Here is a 16,531-nt window from a genome sequence, read left to right on the forward strand (position 1 = left end):
GGAAAAGATGGCAATCGATTGAGTATTCAATGCGCAATAGATCATAATGAATTTTTGTTCCTCTATTGCCAAAACAGGACGAGAAAACTGCGAAAAAATTCACAGTGACGTAAGAGCCATTTGGGTTCAACACGCGATGTAACTCTGAAAATCGAAGTCCACGTAAAAAAATCTATATCTTCTCTCTCATTCGATATCGATGGATGAGACTGATTGAAATCGATAGGACATCCAATGCCTTCGCCTGACCCCATTGAATGGAGAAGACGATATGATTTCTGTAACGGGGAAAAACATTTGATAGTCGGTTCTTTTTTATTTGACAACAATTAAACAAAGCATTGAAGGGAAAAATAATGTTAGTTTTCGCTTGATGATGACATTTCATTTTGGGACACCCTGTATATAACAGGAGCTCAAATGGTGCAGAGTTATACTCTTGGTAATATTGAAGAACATTCGTGATCTACAATTGTTAGCTTTCCTCTGCATTAATTCCCTCTCGAGAAAAATCATTGATAGTTGATGAGACGTACCACCAGTGAAAAGAATTATAGCACTTGAGTTCGGTATTATCTCCTCAGTAGGTTTAAAAATTTAATCCTGAGGATGATATTTGGGCGTTCAGTACCTGCCTTATCGACGCAAGATAATCGTAGAGAAGAAGAAGCAATGAAAAAGTAGCTGATGCGGCCTAATAAAGTTCATTACGTAATCCATAATTATCCTTCATATGCAACAATTCTTTCCGCCACTCATAATATACATTAAGAATTGTTTTTAATACCTTTCAGAATATTGATTGTCGTCACGAATCAGAAGACAATGTCACCATACCCTCATTTATTAATAAAATATTATTAATAAAATATAGAGCGCTAGCCTGGACGAGTCTGAGAAAAATACATTTTTTTATAGCATGTGTCTAGTTCAATCGCCTCTGAATAATCCCATGTTTATTGTGTTACCCAAAATCAATAACTGGAGCGCTAGCTCTCCCCAACTCACTCGCCATCTCTCTTGCTCCTATTAAGCGAGACCCACTACGAAGAAGGCGATAGACTCCCGAAGGCGCCCATTGTGGAAATCAAAATTAAAATTTTCTCCAATTGCAAAACTCCAAATTGAATTTTCCTTTAAACCTTTCTATTCTGTAATTTTCACCGCGCTGAACAATGCATTTATATATCCCTGTAAATGGGTGGGAGTGACGTCCCCACCCTTTAGCGCGGTCTAGTCTAGTATTATATCATGGAAGGTAAATGATGGAATATTTTGGTAAACAAAATAAAGAAAATCCATGGGTGTTCCCCATGGCGAGAGAACACAGTAGATGAGTAACAGGAGGGACATATCGGTGTTCTCTGGGCTTTCTGATTTTTTTAGTTGTAGTAGTGATGATGGCGGTGGCAGCAGTTGCGCCTGTGGATCACGACTGTCAGTCGCCAGTTGGCCTCGAGCGGTTGAGTTGTAAAGAAGGAGTATATTTTGCACTCCATTTGGCTCATTGTTTTTGGAGCAACCATTTTTTTTCTTACCTTTCACGTACAATCAGTATTCCCGTGGTGCATACGACCGATAATAATCGTTTATCAAGAATTAGTGATTAAATATTTAACACGTGAATTGGATTATCTTTTTATCCACACGTATATCCAATGATCTCAATATCTATAGTTAAATCTCCCAGTCGGAAAGGGACTCAGGTATACATCAACATGTGGCTATATGGTACGCGTTGTTAAAAAATCGGTTCGGTATAACATACAAGTGGTGAATTGGAGGAAAAATAATATTTACCTTTTATCGACAGGTAATTTAATGAGTTTAGCAGGTGTGTAAAAATAGTGATGCTGATACGGTGGGAAATCAATGCACAACGTAAAGGGTTATCGGTGCACCTCAGTTGCGGAGAAAAGTGAAAATGAGAATTGGGGGGGAATCGTGTGCGGCAAATTGCATATTTTGAGAAAGTGGTGTTCTGCACCTGAAGACACAGGCTTCAATTCGACAATTTCCCTTCTGTGGGAACAGGCAAGGCTGTTTTTTTAAGCATTGATGAATTTATCAGCGTTATCAGTAGGGTAGAGGTGAAGAGAATGTGAGATTATTGTAAGAGACAACGAGAGCGTAAGGTGAGTTTGTTGAAAAAATAAATTTATACATTGAAAATGTAGATTTTACTGTCACGTAAAAGATAAAATCGAACAATTACTTTTTAATTGGGTAAATATCCTGGGGTTAGTTGCACGTCAAGGTGCACAGCATAGATTATGTACTACACTCGTACACGCTTCGTTTGTAGCATTGAATGGATTAAGAGTGGGGAAATGCATAAACTTGAATCCCACGAGAATTGAATCAGATTTGTGTACAAGTTGTTTGTTGGATGTACGTGACAATGAAACCACCTTCGGAATTGCGACATTGACTCAGTTCTTCTTGAACAATAGAGTTTATATTATCGCGATTTGTGAAATGATGAATATTTTGTGTCAAGGATTGTTATTTAAGTCCGCTTGTTTTACTGATGAGCTGAAAGATTTTTCTCAAAGTTTTGTGAGTTACGTTCAAGCAATTACGGGATTAATACTCTAGAAAGAGAGATAAAAATTCAAATACAAACGGGAAACACTACGTATTCTTTTTTTCGAGGTTTTGTAGATTTTTTGTCTTGGCGTTTATTTGAAAGTACAAAATGCATGATTTTAGTCGTAATGTAGCGCCTTGTTACAAGGTATTTTTTCACGTTTCGTGTGCTTCCATTATTCGCGCATTCTGCACAATGCACAAAGTACTTGTGCTCATGAATGTGCCATCCATTCCTTTTCATTATTATTCCGCACCGAATAAAAACAAGGGGCTTTGTGTACAGGAATAGGAGATTTTTTTTTGTAAAAATAGGTGTATACGCTAATTTTTTCCTCAGACTTTCTGGCGGGTACAGATTTTGTAAATAATTACAAGCATAGCTGTTTGTTCCGTGCTTTGTTTGAAGAGTTGAGTTGCTGGAGGTGTTGAATGAAATGAGAACATGAAATAGGCGAGGTTTTCGGAGGTGCACTGTTAAAAATAAAATCCAACTGAAGGAATGAAAGACCGAGTTTTCTCCAAGCGGCGGAAATTTCAAGGCTCGTAAATCTCAAAAAATGAATTCCTCAGAGCTTCCACAGCTAAATTTCTTCAAATGCATTCAAGGTTTTAGAGGAATTTATTACTGAGAATTTCAAACATGTCAATGACCATTTCTAGCACAAATTATATGGCTTGCGGTGGATTTTCGGCGTTGGAGCTAGAGATGTGGGTTATAAAAATGACCATCATCACCGGTAATTACTGCGTCGAGAATCTGACTATATTGTCAGAAAAAAATGACGATTGGCCATAAGCATGAAACGACTGAATAAATTTTAACCGTCAATTTCCATCAATACAGATGACCCTCAATTTTCGAGTACTAGTCCAGCGATTTCTACACTGTTAAAAATTTTTGGTTGAAATTTCCAGTACACTTTTCGAAAATTTTTATCGCATTCAAGATTCACTGAAATTTCAAGGAATTTCGTCATTGAAAATTCTGAATTTCGGGGAAAAATCAATGCGAATTGTAAATTTTAGTTCAATTGTTCTCCGTAAAGTAATAGAAAACCGTGAAATCAGAAATTTCATTTTTTTCTAACAGTGTATGAGAAACTTGGCCATTGATAATAGTTAATAAATAAAATAATAAATTGACTTTTGGTGATAAAAATTTGATACTTGAAATTAAGACTCCGAAATGAATGATCATGGTCAGAATAAGGATTATGAGGGTCAGAATAAGGCTCATAAGAATCTACTAAATAAGTGTCACAAGGATCCGATTAAGGGTCACCAGGGTTAAAATAAGAGTCACGAGGGTTATAATGAGGGCCTGTTTAAGGATCAAAATGAGGGTCACAAGGGTCAAAATAAGGGTCTCAATATCTCTCTATATTATAAAAATCCCAATCGACTTTTGGTGATGAAAATTTGGTGCTCGAAATCAAGACTCCAAGATTAAAAATCAGAAATGAAGGGTCAAAATAAGGGTCACGACGAGTATAATGAGGGTCAGGGGGGTCAGATTAAGAATCACAAAGGTCAGAATAAGGATCATGTGGGTTGGCGAGCGTAACGAGCGGGGGTGTAGCCTTCTAGTTGATAAATAAAATAATAAATGATAATAATTCAATTCAACTAAAAAGGTTCCCGATCGAACGTTTTAAAAATTATCCAAAAAATGACTGAAATAAAAATGGCGGTCAATTTGCAACTATTATATAGACGATTGTTGATCATTTTGGCTCGTATTTGACGCAGCTTAACACTCACGGTTATTTTGCATACAAAATTCGATCAGGGTCAGGAAACGGTCAGAAACCGGTCATTTACATTTCATCTGACCGAAAGAGAAAATTACGGTCATTCCACATCTCCAGTTGGAGCGCTCAGTTGGTAAGAGTATTATGATAAGACGGTATTATACCAGGAAGGTATTATATCAGAAGCTTTCTAAGAATGATGTATTGAACACTTTTCGACATTCTGCAGATATTTTTCTCCAATACATGCAAACATGGAGTTTTTCGAATTAAGGATGTCAAGGAATTCTTAAAAATCAACTTTTTTCAATGCTCGCTGTACAAATTAGCTTTTTCTAATCAATAACATTTAGCACGGAACAGATATTGACGATAATAAAAAAAAATTTGAGGTAGCTGTAGCTTTGTACAGCCGTGATTTTACGTGGATACGTCTATGTGACAGAGGGGAAACCGCAGTCCTCTGCTGTCGTAATGAGTAATTAAAATGTGCGTGTCATTGGACAGAATCAATAGATTGGGAGAAGAAAAAAAAAAGTGTGATTCGATTCTTTTGCACAATTGGGAATTTTACATCGGTACGGCATCACGGAATATTCAGCGTAAACAACAGACGAGAAATACAATGTTGACAACAGCTGACTACGCATGCAGCGTCGATATTATATATGGGCCATGTCACCAAATATCGGCGGAAATCTGGCCTCCAAATTTTCGATACTTTTTTTTTTGCTTCTTTGTACTACTTGTGTATAGAAAAAAGATTTCTCGACTAGGAAAGGTCCCGTCTTTTAATTGGAGGGGCTGCGCAAGGTTTAACGATTTTACGCGAAAATTGTTCAATCGAATTGAACGTTCGTAGAAATGCTTAGAAAAAAAAATCAAAACATAGTTTTTGATCGGAAATTTTCGGAATTTTCCGGAAATGATGTTCATTTTCTCCCCCCACCCCTCCTCCATCGTGAAAATCGAAAAAGAAATCTTTAAACGTCATTTTTGGCAAATTCACAATTTTTTTTTTAAATCTAATATTTTTTTTTGAAAAATTTAGAAAATTTCCGATCAAAATCATATTTGAAACTTGTTCGCTTCTATAATGCTCAAGTAAAGAAAAATAACAGACAAAAAAATGAATATTCGAAAAATGATGAATATCATAGAAACAAGACCATATTTCATGGAAACATTCTCTATTTTCTATATCATCATCTTCTATGGAAATATCGTCTTCTTCCTACAATATTATTATTTTTCGAATATTCGCTTTTTTAGAATCATTTTTCTGCAGATGAGCATCATAGGAGCGAACAAGTTTCAAGTATGATTTTGATCGGAAATTCTCTGAATTTTTGAGATAAAATATCAGATTTGAAAAAAAATGGCGAATTTGCCAAAAATGACGTTTAGAGTTTTCTTTCTCGATTTTCACGATGGAGGAGGGGTGAAGGGAGAAAATGAACATCATTTTCGGAAAATTCAGAAAATTTCCGATCAAAAACTAAATTTTGATTTTTTTTTCTTAGCATCTTTTAATACGTTCTATAAGAGCGAAAAATTTCAAGTCTAAAACTCGTAATCATGCGGACGGCCTCTAATTGAGCCGCGGGACCTTTACGCGTTGAAAAATCTTCTTTTATATACATAAGAACTCAGAAGAAGCAAAAAAAAAATTGTCGAAAATTTTGAGGCCAGATTTCCGCCGATATTTGGCGGAATGGCCCATATATATAGAGAGAGAAAGACGCGCGTTAGTTTGGGCGCCGGCCACCAGGGGCGCTGGCAGTCAGTAGGCACGTTCGGAATGACCGCCCTATCGAAAACATAAACGTATCCACGTCAAAAATCGAAAGGTTATCGAGAAATTCAATTATTTTCCCTTATGCACCAGCTCTTGCGGAGTTCTCCATTCAAGTACATTACTCTCCCTTAAAATATTAACGATTTAAACAAATTTGGAGTTATATAGAGAATAATGTGTTGAATACGATGATAGCAGAAAAAAGGGGGACCGTGGCAGATAAGAGAGATATTTCGTGTTCATTTAATCCCATGCTTTCTTGATGTAATTCCGTCAGATTGATTTATATGTTGTTCTGCATCAGTAAAAAATAATACATTTTTGTTGATATTTTTACAAAATATCCATGGCATCCTTACAAATACTCATTCATCTTTCAGTTTGAGAATATAATATAAAAATAAAAGGTTAATCTTTCATTTGCATTTGCAAGAACAGGTAAGGAAATTTCATCCTACATAAGGAAAAGGTCCATTTTACCTTAGCAGTTTGCAAGATATTACTAAATTAATTTGTGTAATATCTGGGGATTCATGGGGATAAAAAAAAAGTTGTTTTTTGCTTCCGAAAAGAAGCCTTATAATCGTTGATCGACTTCAGCTCAGTCGATCAAGTAGTTTTTGAAATAGCAATTAAAAAAAAAATTAAGTCACAATATCCCTATGTAACTAGGAACAGCATTGGTATTTTTCCTTTTTATGATAAAACTAGGGGGCTACACCTCCTGCTTGCGCCGCTCGCCAACCACCATATGACCCACATATGACCCCTTAATCCTTATTCTGACCCTTGTGACCCTTAATCTGACCATCATTATACCCTCGTTACCCTTAATCCGACCCTTGTGACCCTTAATCTGATCTTCACGACCCTTAATTTGACCCCTATGACCCTTAATCCGATCCTCGTGACCTTTATTCTGACCATTGTGACCCCTTATTCTGACCCTCGTGACTCTTATTCTGAGTCTAATGACCCTCATTCACACCCTCGTGCTCCTCGTTCTGACCCTCGTGACTCTTATTCTGACCCTCATGACTATTATCTTGATCCTCATGACCCTTACTTTGACCCTTGTGATCCTTAATTGTGGAGTATCAATTTCGAGTACCAAATTTTTATCACCAGAAGTCGATTTGCATTTTTATAATATAGAGAGAAATTGGCATTTTTCATTTTTATGATATAATCAATCTATACACGATAACTCCCGAAAAAAATGAGATAGGAAGTTGGAATTTCGTAGGATTGTAGCTCTTATGATATTGCAGGATGAAATTATGGATGAGCGGTCTCGGATGAGTAGTTTAGATTCTAGATATAGAAACTTTGAAAGATATGCAACTTTTTGTGATGACAAACTGTTTTGCTCAATATTTCCCAAACTACTGGTCAGACTTCAACTCTTCTATTTTCAAAATACTACTGTTTTTGTCTTCGATCGAGATCAATCAAAATATGAATACTCGTTCATACATTTTTTCGAGATATTGGCGTTTTGCTAATTTTTTCACCTAATAATTAATTTGACGTTTCATAAAACGTGTAAAAGTTGGAATAGATATCTGAAATTGTGGCTACTAGTATTATTGGATCACAAAAATATAAGATTTTCGGTCGATCCATTAAGTACATCCTGACAAGAGAGTTATCTAAAAATCGTTTTGTCCAATTAATGAAAAATCGTCATTTTATCAATGATTTTGACATCTGGCAGAAAAATTCATACAACGTAAAATTAAAATACTTCAAAATCGATAACTGTGAACAATCAACATCCCGAGTGGAAATTGCTTCAGGCCCACCTGAAGCATGATCAGAAGTTGATCAGGTTTTTGTAAGGTTCGACTGATCCGGTGATTCCTGATGAGAACCTGACCAAGTTTTGATCCAGCAGATCGGATCCGAAAAACTACAGGCGGGTTCAGATCAAGTTCTGATCAGGTAGACACGATCTCACCCTGAGGTCGGCTGCCTGACTCCAATTTGATCAAATTCGGATTTGATGTCCTTGATCGGCATTTGAAAGGGGTCAATTGAAGAGAAAATGATCAGATTCAGATCCGCTCCACCTGACATTAATTTTAATAAGTTTTTCGGATAATTTAATTAACTATCATTATACTATTCAAATTATGTTTTATCAACCACTATCAATAATTATTTTCAATCTTTAAAAAGGATCATTATACTATAATTAAAATAAGTCCGGTGGCCTGGCGTAGTGGTTAAGGCCATTGCCTCACAACGGATAGGTTCCAGGTTCGATTCCTGGCCGGGTAGAATGGTGAGATCTAACCATTTTTAAAGTCTTGATCAATCGCCATATAGTCTCATCAGACTCGAAGCGATATAAAAATAAGCATAAAAAAAAAAAAAAAAAAATTAAAATAAATTAAATTAAATTAATTTAATTTAATGAATTTAATTAAATTAATCAATTTCATTAACAGCTAGTTCTTCTCAAATGTACAGAAGGGAGGGATGATGATGCCGTAAATACGTATTAGAGGAGTATCAAACTTACACGCAAATGATCTTGAGAAAAAAATCACCAAATGTCTATTTATTTATTAGTGTTATTGTCATTATCATTATTATTATTCATTACTGAAATAAATAAAAATTTAATTGAACATATTTTATCTCTGAGAATACACACGCACATTCGCGAGATCAGGAATAATCGTAAATTCAACGAATACCTCGACAGAAATCATATAGGCAATGTACAGTTTACTCAATAGTAATAGCGCGATAGCGTAGTGGTTAGGGCATAGGATTAGCAATCATGGGGTTCCCGGTTCGATCCCCAACATCGTTAAAAAAATAATAAGCCTTTTCAGAGGTAATAACCGTAGAGATTCATTCAGAGAGACGGCCTACGGTGAAAAAATACCTGATCAGTGGTCAGGTCTAACCTGATCCAAACTTGATCAAGACCTGACCGGAATTTCCACTCTGGATTCGATTCTAAACAGATCCTCCCTATTCCTTCGTTATCAATTTTATTAATCAACCCATTGCAGAACATGTTGCCTGAATTGAATTGTTTGAACAAGAAAATGTCTTGATGATAATATCTATCGAATGAAATCAGGAAGTTCAATAAAAATTGTCCTTTTGCAATTTAAAACCAAATTGTCACTGATCCATTCGGAAGCTTATTACGAATGGTATTGGTAGAAATAAAGAAAAGGCTAATATCACATAAAGTAACGGTCACATGTTTTCGGTCGGATAGACTCGGTTCCCTGCTTGTATCTCTATTTGACATAAAATTTTATTGACACAGGTAAAGTTGTCCTTGAAATAAGAACGATGCTCTCAATCTGAAGAACAAGACGTCTTAATTTAAGGTTTTTTATCTATTACGCCAGACTAAGTAACAATAATAAGTGGTCCATTGCCCTTCGTTATAATTTGCTAATGAATTTGCAAAAGAACAAAAACAAATGTTTTTGTAAAACAACTGCGCCAAGCCACCGGGCGCAATCAGATGTTCACGAGCAAAATATTTTTAAATTGAATAACGATTGGAAAAAAAATCTCTATGAAATAAAAAATCAGTAGAAGCAGGACCTACGTCCTTGGCGCGGATCAGAACATAGAAGATTAGATGAATATTCGACAGCGAGTTGAAAACGAGTTGAAAGAAAGCGCCAAGGACGGTGGTCCTGCTTCTTTGGCGCGGTTTTTTTACTAAAACATTTGTTTTTGTTATTTTCGGAGATTTTGCAAATTTTTTTCAAAACGGCCACATGGCTATTTTCCTGACGTTTTATTTCTGTTTTCCGAAGTGAAATGAAAATTATTTTTTATTTTTTTCTGCTCACTAAACAGGACGTTCTACTGAATTTCAATCTCCTAGCTTTCGAAAATTCATTTACGCACGAGACGTAATTAAAAAATATCTATGGAATTTATCATCCATGCACCAAATTCAGTTGGAAAATTCTCGAGCTCCCTTCTTGGTGCGTGTGGTTGTATTGTCCTGCTAGCAACTCCGTAGTAAAAAAATGATAGAAGATTAACTCCGTAATAATAAAAAGATAGAAGATTATGTGAAATGCGAGAATGGGCATATGAACCTGTTTTTTAAATATTAAAGCGAACAAAAAAATAATTACACCAGTGACAACATTGTGGCCGATTTATATACTGTAATTAAGAATATTTTTCATGTAGCTTGTCACGTTTGAGTTTTATTTAATGGATATGATTCAGAGGTATAGTGGAGGGGGAGTTGCTTCGTGTATAGATACACTGCAGCGTTTAGCCAGTTTTGTACAGTCAGAGTCAAAACTTTTCCTTGGTCGATACACTACCGCGTATCTCGATTTGCTTCCGAATGGATACTCCTATTACAATCTGAATCTATCGGGACTTATGATCTTCATGTCTGAACCTTATTCGTTACTCTCATTTCTGAACCATGTTTCTGACCTCCGTTTCAGACCCTTGTGAGCTTTAATTACGTAATCTGATGTTCTTACGGCTATTACTGGGCAAAACTAAATTTTAAAAAATATCCAAATCTTGGAAACTGCACCATCCATTAAAATGAAATTCGTAACAAACGATAATGCTCATTGAACAGTGAATTCTATGAAAAAAGTATATAATGTGATCAATAGACTATCGAGAAAAACGCAAAAAAGTTGTCCACATACACACAGACACAACTACATACGTACATACATATGGACATGGTCTGAAATCATCATATTTGATTCCTAATCCTAAAATTATTACTCCTAACAAAAATCTGGAAATATCGATTTTGAAGATTACAATGCTTTCCTTCAGTAGTAATATAAAAAAATATCGATTGTGTAGAGTCGATGCTTATGACCTTTTGATGTTGACGCTAGCCAAAAAATCAATCAAAGTTTCAGATTGTTTAGATGCCTCGAGCTCGATTAGAAGCTATTGTTTATAAGCTAGATTGTTTAGAAGCCTCGACAGTTCCGTAACAGTTCCGTAAAATTTCCTACAACCATATTTCGCTCCGGAATAACGGAAAAGATACGTCATTTTTATTGAATATTTCTCTCCGTTTATGTAACCATTAGGTTTGTGCTTTAATAAAAAAAACCATTTCGATAAATAGAATTGCGGTATTCGGTATCATCGTGGTACAATCGACAATTTTTAATTATTCTACTTGCCAACCGGTAATTACCGAACAACGGAAGATTATCACATGCAATACCCTGAGATCTTCAAAATTATCGGATATTTCTCGATAGCTTCGTTGCGTAGCTACCAGAGGGATGAATTTTGCAAGATGAAATTTTTCTGCAAAACTCATCCCGGTCGCTGATACGCAGAGAAACTGAAGAATTTGAAGATCGAAGGGCATTCGGAGAGAATTTCCGTCCATCTTACACGAACATCTCATAGACGTAAAAAAAAAACATGGTTAATCTTGGTATCGATTACCGTAAAGAATTATAGCCAAAAATCGAGTCATTTTCAATGACTCTTTACCCTAGTAGAAATTCTGACCGGCAGGGCGACATTCGGTGGGCGCGCACGTCCGGACATTTGTTCTCGTATATTGGGCGCGTTAGCGGGGACGCTCCGCCATTAGCCACTCGTATGCTATACAAGGGTCGCCCCCTACTAGAAATCAAATGTCCACGCGCCCTCGCCCGGACTTTCCAGGGGCGACTCTCGCATAGCATACGTGTGGCTAATGGCGGAACGTCCCCGCTAGTGCGACCAATACACGAGACCAAATGTCTGGGCGCGCGTGCCAACCGAATGTCGCCCTGCCAGTCAGAATTTCTACTAGGGCCCCTGGAAAGTTCGGGAGATGGCGCTTGGACATTTGATTTTTATTAGGGTATTGCGAATCAACTCAACACAATCTAACACAATTATTCACAAATTGAAAGGTCAAAATCAGAGAGAACAGTTGACAGGCAACTGTGGAATTATCATTTTGATAATTCACTAACAGCCTGTTGAATTATCAAAATAAAAAATATGAAGATGTCACGGAATCTCGAATACTGCGCTCTGATTGGGCGAACCGAAGAGGGAGGGAATTCTCGATATAATTCTCTTTTGATTAGACCACGGGACGTCGAATACCGCAATTCTATTGGTCGGAAGGGTCATGGGGGAAATGATCGTAGAAATCCTTTCTCACAATTAAACGGACGATTTTTCTGTGCGAATACTTTGAGATTTAGTGCAACTTGATTTTTCGCAAATTTTCCAGAAAACTGATGGAGATTTTTAACAGTGCAATTAACTTATATGTATGCCTCTAAAAACGATAAAAGATCAAAATAGCCAAATCAACTACAAAGTGAAGTAAAAAATGCGTCATTCCATCCAAAACCTCCAGAACATGCGAAATATTCTTAAAAGTATCCACTCTGGTTACTATCAGGCTGCAATTGTCGAGCGCACTCGACTCGATCCGTTAGGAAACCTCTCCTTATAAAGAACTAAACCCCAACATTTCATAGAAATCAACGCAATTCGTAAACCGCATGGGTTTTCTATCAATAACAGTAATTTTTCCATTCCAAGTATTCTGAGAAATGTCGAATTGCTGTTTGAATTATTAATCAAAGTCCACAATTTCTATTCATGAAAATTCATGGATTGAATAATCATTCCACAATAATGAATGGTATACTTTTGTTAACTGTGTGTAGATATGGATGATCAGGAGATTCAGTCGACAGTGGAGTCTATCCTTGGTCCTGGGGTAAAGGTTATTGACTGTGAAAAGAAATCCTCGATATGCGAGGAGGAAGTATTATTGATTAATGGGGTACCTATTAAGCTTGAGGGCGATGACAGTGTTGCTATAAAAGAGGCGATACTCACGGGACAAATACCATCCTGTGATCTACTTAATCAAATTCTTATCAGGGCTGGAATCCTCAGGTAGAATAGATACAGATTGAAAAATTTATCAGTAAGGAAATGGTAGCTATTTCTCAATTATTCAATCAACATTTTAAATCTTTATATTGTGTCAATACCTTCTGCAAGAAATTTTTCAAATTGCATATGCGGTAACGATATTCGTGACATTTTTATATTTCATTGGTTGTATATAATTTAACGAATTATAAAGAAATGCCTATGCATGAAAAACTTCAGTAGGAGACTTAGTGAATTCGCTAGAAAATTCTATTGGAATTCTATTGAAAAATTTTACTTGTTCTTTTGTGCTGATTCTATTGCTTATTTGATAGAAAAAAGTCAATATATTTTCAATTTCTGTTGGAATTATTCTCTTGACATTTTTTCTATTAGAATTATTGGGCACAAGTTTTTCCCGCTGGATTTTGTTTTGTTTTGTATTACAGAATCCGAGTGGGAAAAACTAAAAAAATGCCACCCAAGCATTCTTATAGAAAAAATCTCAAGAGAAAAATCCAAGCAGAAATTCGAAATCTATTGACTTTTTATTATCGAATGTCCAATAGAATCAGAGCAAGAAACAATTAGAGTTTTTCAACAGAATTCCAATAGAAATCCTATCGAAACTCCATCGAATTCCTATGGAATTCCAATATCATTTTCTAGCGAATTCACTAGGTTTTCTATTGAATTTTTCCATACGTGTATAGCTTTCTTACATAGCATCAGTGGCATTTCTATAGACATTTAATGTAGATTTAGGTTTCGGTTTTTCAACAGAAAAATGCCGTCTAGTATCCAAATTGAACGATTTTTTAAATTTACAATAAATAGTCGTATTTCTGACAGAAGGAAAACAATATAAAGCTTCAATGGTGTGGAATATGTTGATTTCATCTCATTCCTCTTATGTAATGGAGTACAAGAAATTCCTCTATTTGTTGATACGAGACTAAGTGAGGTTACCATCTCCTTCAACCAGTGACATACATTTTGAATACAATCATTCGACTCTTTGGCATCAAAACTCATTGGAAACTTGATTATACCATCAATCAATTAAACTCAATAAATTAATTGAATTTCTTGAATGACAGAATTAACGTTTGTTTTAACTATTTACTGTAATCCTTCAACAAACAAATTTGTTCGTATTGTGAGGTTTTGTCGATTGTCCATCTGAGTACACCCAATTCCCATGTTTCTAAAAGGGCTCCAGTACGTTTGGAAACGTCACTAAGTACAAAATCCAGTATTGTAACTAAAGAAGAAGTCACAGTGTCTCGTAATAATAAAATCATTGACGAGCGCAATAGAGAGACACACGAGAGCAATTATTATGTATCATCGACAAGTGAAATCTGGGAACCAGTGGGAATTATCCAAAAACCCCGGAATCCCTGTTACAATTCGGATCAGTCCCGACCAGAATCCAGCGCTAGTTCAGACCAAGGTTACACAACCAATAACAGCACCAATAATGTGTTGAGGGGAAGCGAAGAGGAACAAAAATCCTACTCTAAATACGGAGAAAGTGTTCCGGACTGTATGCAGCAGTGTTTAAACCAATTGAGTAACCTTGGATTGAAAGTGCCTGAAGTGAAACCTACGTTAGTGGTAAGCGTACATCATATCATATATGTTTGTGTACTAATAATATTCTACATCGTATCTTCAATAACAGAACTCCTAATATGTATTAATTCTGAATAATATTCACCTGCAAATTAACACAAACCTGTTGAGTTAAATCTACGAAATGTTTATTCATGTGGTGCTCATTTAAGGGGAGACTACTGTGAGATTTAAAACTCGTGGGCTATTGGAGTGAGATTTCTCATGCATTGAAGATCAATTATATATGTCTGGAAACGAATAATTAGTGCAAAAAAATTAATAGTTTATTGTTCGTTTGCCCCGCAGACGCTTAGAATGTAAAAAAATGTCCAGGGGCTCCAATTTTTGAGTTGCGAAAGTTTTTTCTTCAAATTTTTTGAAAAAAATGTGTACAATAACTATTACGAATGAGTTTCTTCAAATTTGACTCATACACAGTTAATTTCGTTTCATTTAATATAAAAATTTGCGCTATTCATGTCAAATAGGCGGCAAAATTATCCTTAAAATATTTAAAATATATTCTCGATTTTTTCCGAAACATTTGTCAGGCTATTTCACATAAATGGTGCAATTTTTTTATTAAAACAAGTCGGTAATTGCTCTTGTATCGTATATAGCTAGTTATTTTTGCTAATACATTAGCAATATGCTTCTGAATGGTTATTTTGCACATCATTTCCTTCTATCATGTATAATTCATTGTTTATTTCATTTGATTAAATTGAATAAGATTTCCTTTTACCTAATTTGCCAGATTTTTAACTTATTGTTAGTTGAATGTTATCACCATCATTATTCTTATTATCCCTTTTCTTCTATACAACCGATTGTCTTTTTTACAGTTCTATCTCTCCCCTCAGCCCTTCGATAAAATGTTAATAGAAAAATTTTATTTACACATGAATGAATTTGAAGCATCACATTTGAAGAAACCATCAGAAAGCTCACTTTCAGAGAAATTCATGAAAAATTCAAAATTTTCAACAATCATAAAAATCGAATCAACCAATGTAGCTTTCGTAATCATCTTCGACTTTATGGCATTACAACAAACATTTCAAGCTATGATTGAATTCATTTGAAGCATGATATTCAAAGATATCCCCGGAATTCTGATTTTCAAACAATACACAATGTTTAAAAATTTTAAAATAAAACAAAATAACGATTATTGCTATCATCTTTATCTTCGAACTTGGTTAAAATGACATCCAAACAAATTTTTTAAGCCATCATTCAATCAATTCAGTACATTTTTTTAGTTATCATGGGACAAACGTTTTTCGAAAAAATTCAAAAAGTAAAAAAACGAATCGATGAATGAAATTTGCATTAATGGTGATCGATAGGGCTCAGCAATACCTAAATTTGAAAAACAACGATTCAATTCCATCCATTCATTAGCCAACAATTGGAGAAAAATTTTACCATGCACATACATAAAAATTGCATTTTCATTGCTCAAGCCCAAAAAGGGCTCTTTTACCGACGGTAGTTAAGCATGAGAAGTAGGTCTTTTTACCGTTGAGCAGTATAAAAGTGAGAAATGCACTACTTAGGAGTGAAAAAGTGAGAAATGCACTCCTTAGGACTGAAAAACGTGTGGCGCCACCCAGCGTTAATGTACCGAAATATAAAACTACATATAAAAACTGATAAATTCAGCCAGTGAATCCCCTTCATTATCTTCAAAATTGTTAAATTTTAAATTTGAAAATACACCTGAAAATTAAAATGAAAAATAAATTATTAAAAAATCTTAATTTTGATAATAATAATATTAGAAATATCATTTCATAGAAAATTTTTTATTGAAACTCTGAAATAAACTACAACGTAAACGCAAGAATAATACTCATAGTTTAAATAATAAAAT

At 35.2% G+C, this 16,531-nt stretch overlaps 1 protein-coding gene across 2 annotated transcripts in view; it reads left to right on the forward strand.

Annotated features, from left to right (window-relative positions):
- The first annotated feature begins 1,459 nt into the window (after positions 1–1,459).
- LOC107038494 (ras-GEF domain-containing family member 1B) overlaps positions 1,460–16,531 on the forward strand; it is a 45,441-nt gene continuing 30,369 nt past the window's right edge. The window contains exons 1-4 of one of the 2 annotated variants that reach the window (XM_015257629.1): positions 1,460–1,731; positions 1,814–2,135; positions 12,819–13,053; positions 14,247–14,652. In XM_015257629.1, coding sequence (XP_015113115.1) covers positions 12,821–13,053; positions 14,247–14,652 — 639 coding nt within the window. In that variant the 5' untranslated portion in view covers positions 1,460–1,731; positions 1,814–2,135; positions 12,819–12,820. Of the gene's footprint in view, positions 2,136–12,818; positions 13,054–14,246; positions 14,653–16,531 lie in introns of both variants that reach the window. The other variant, XM_015257628.1, reaches the window with a different exon arrangement.

This window comes from Diachasma alloeum, unplaced genomic scaffold (assembly GCF_001412515.2).
Source record: "Diachasma alloeum isolate Michigan unplaced genomic scaffold, Dall2.0 Dall_scaffold_00284, whole genome shotgun sequence".
In the NCBI taxonomy this organism is placed as follows: Eukaryota; Metazoa; Arthropoda; class Insecta; order Hymenoptera; family Braconidae; genus Diachasma; species Diachasma alloeum.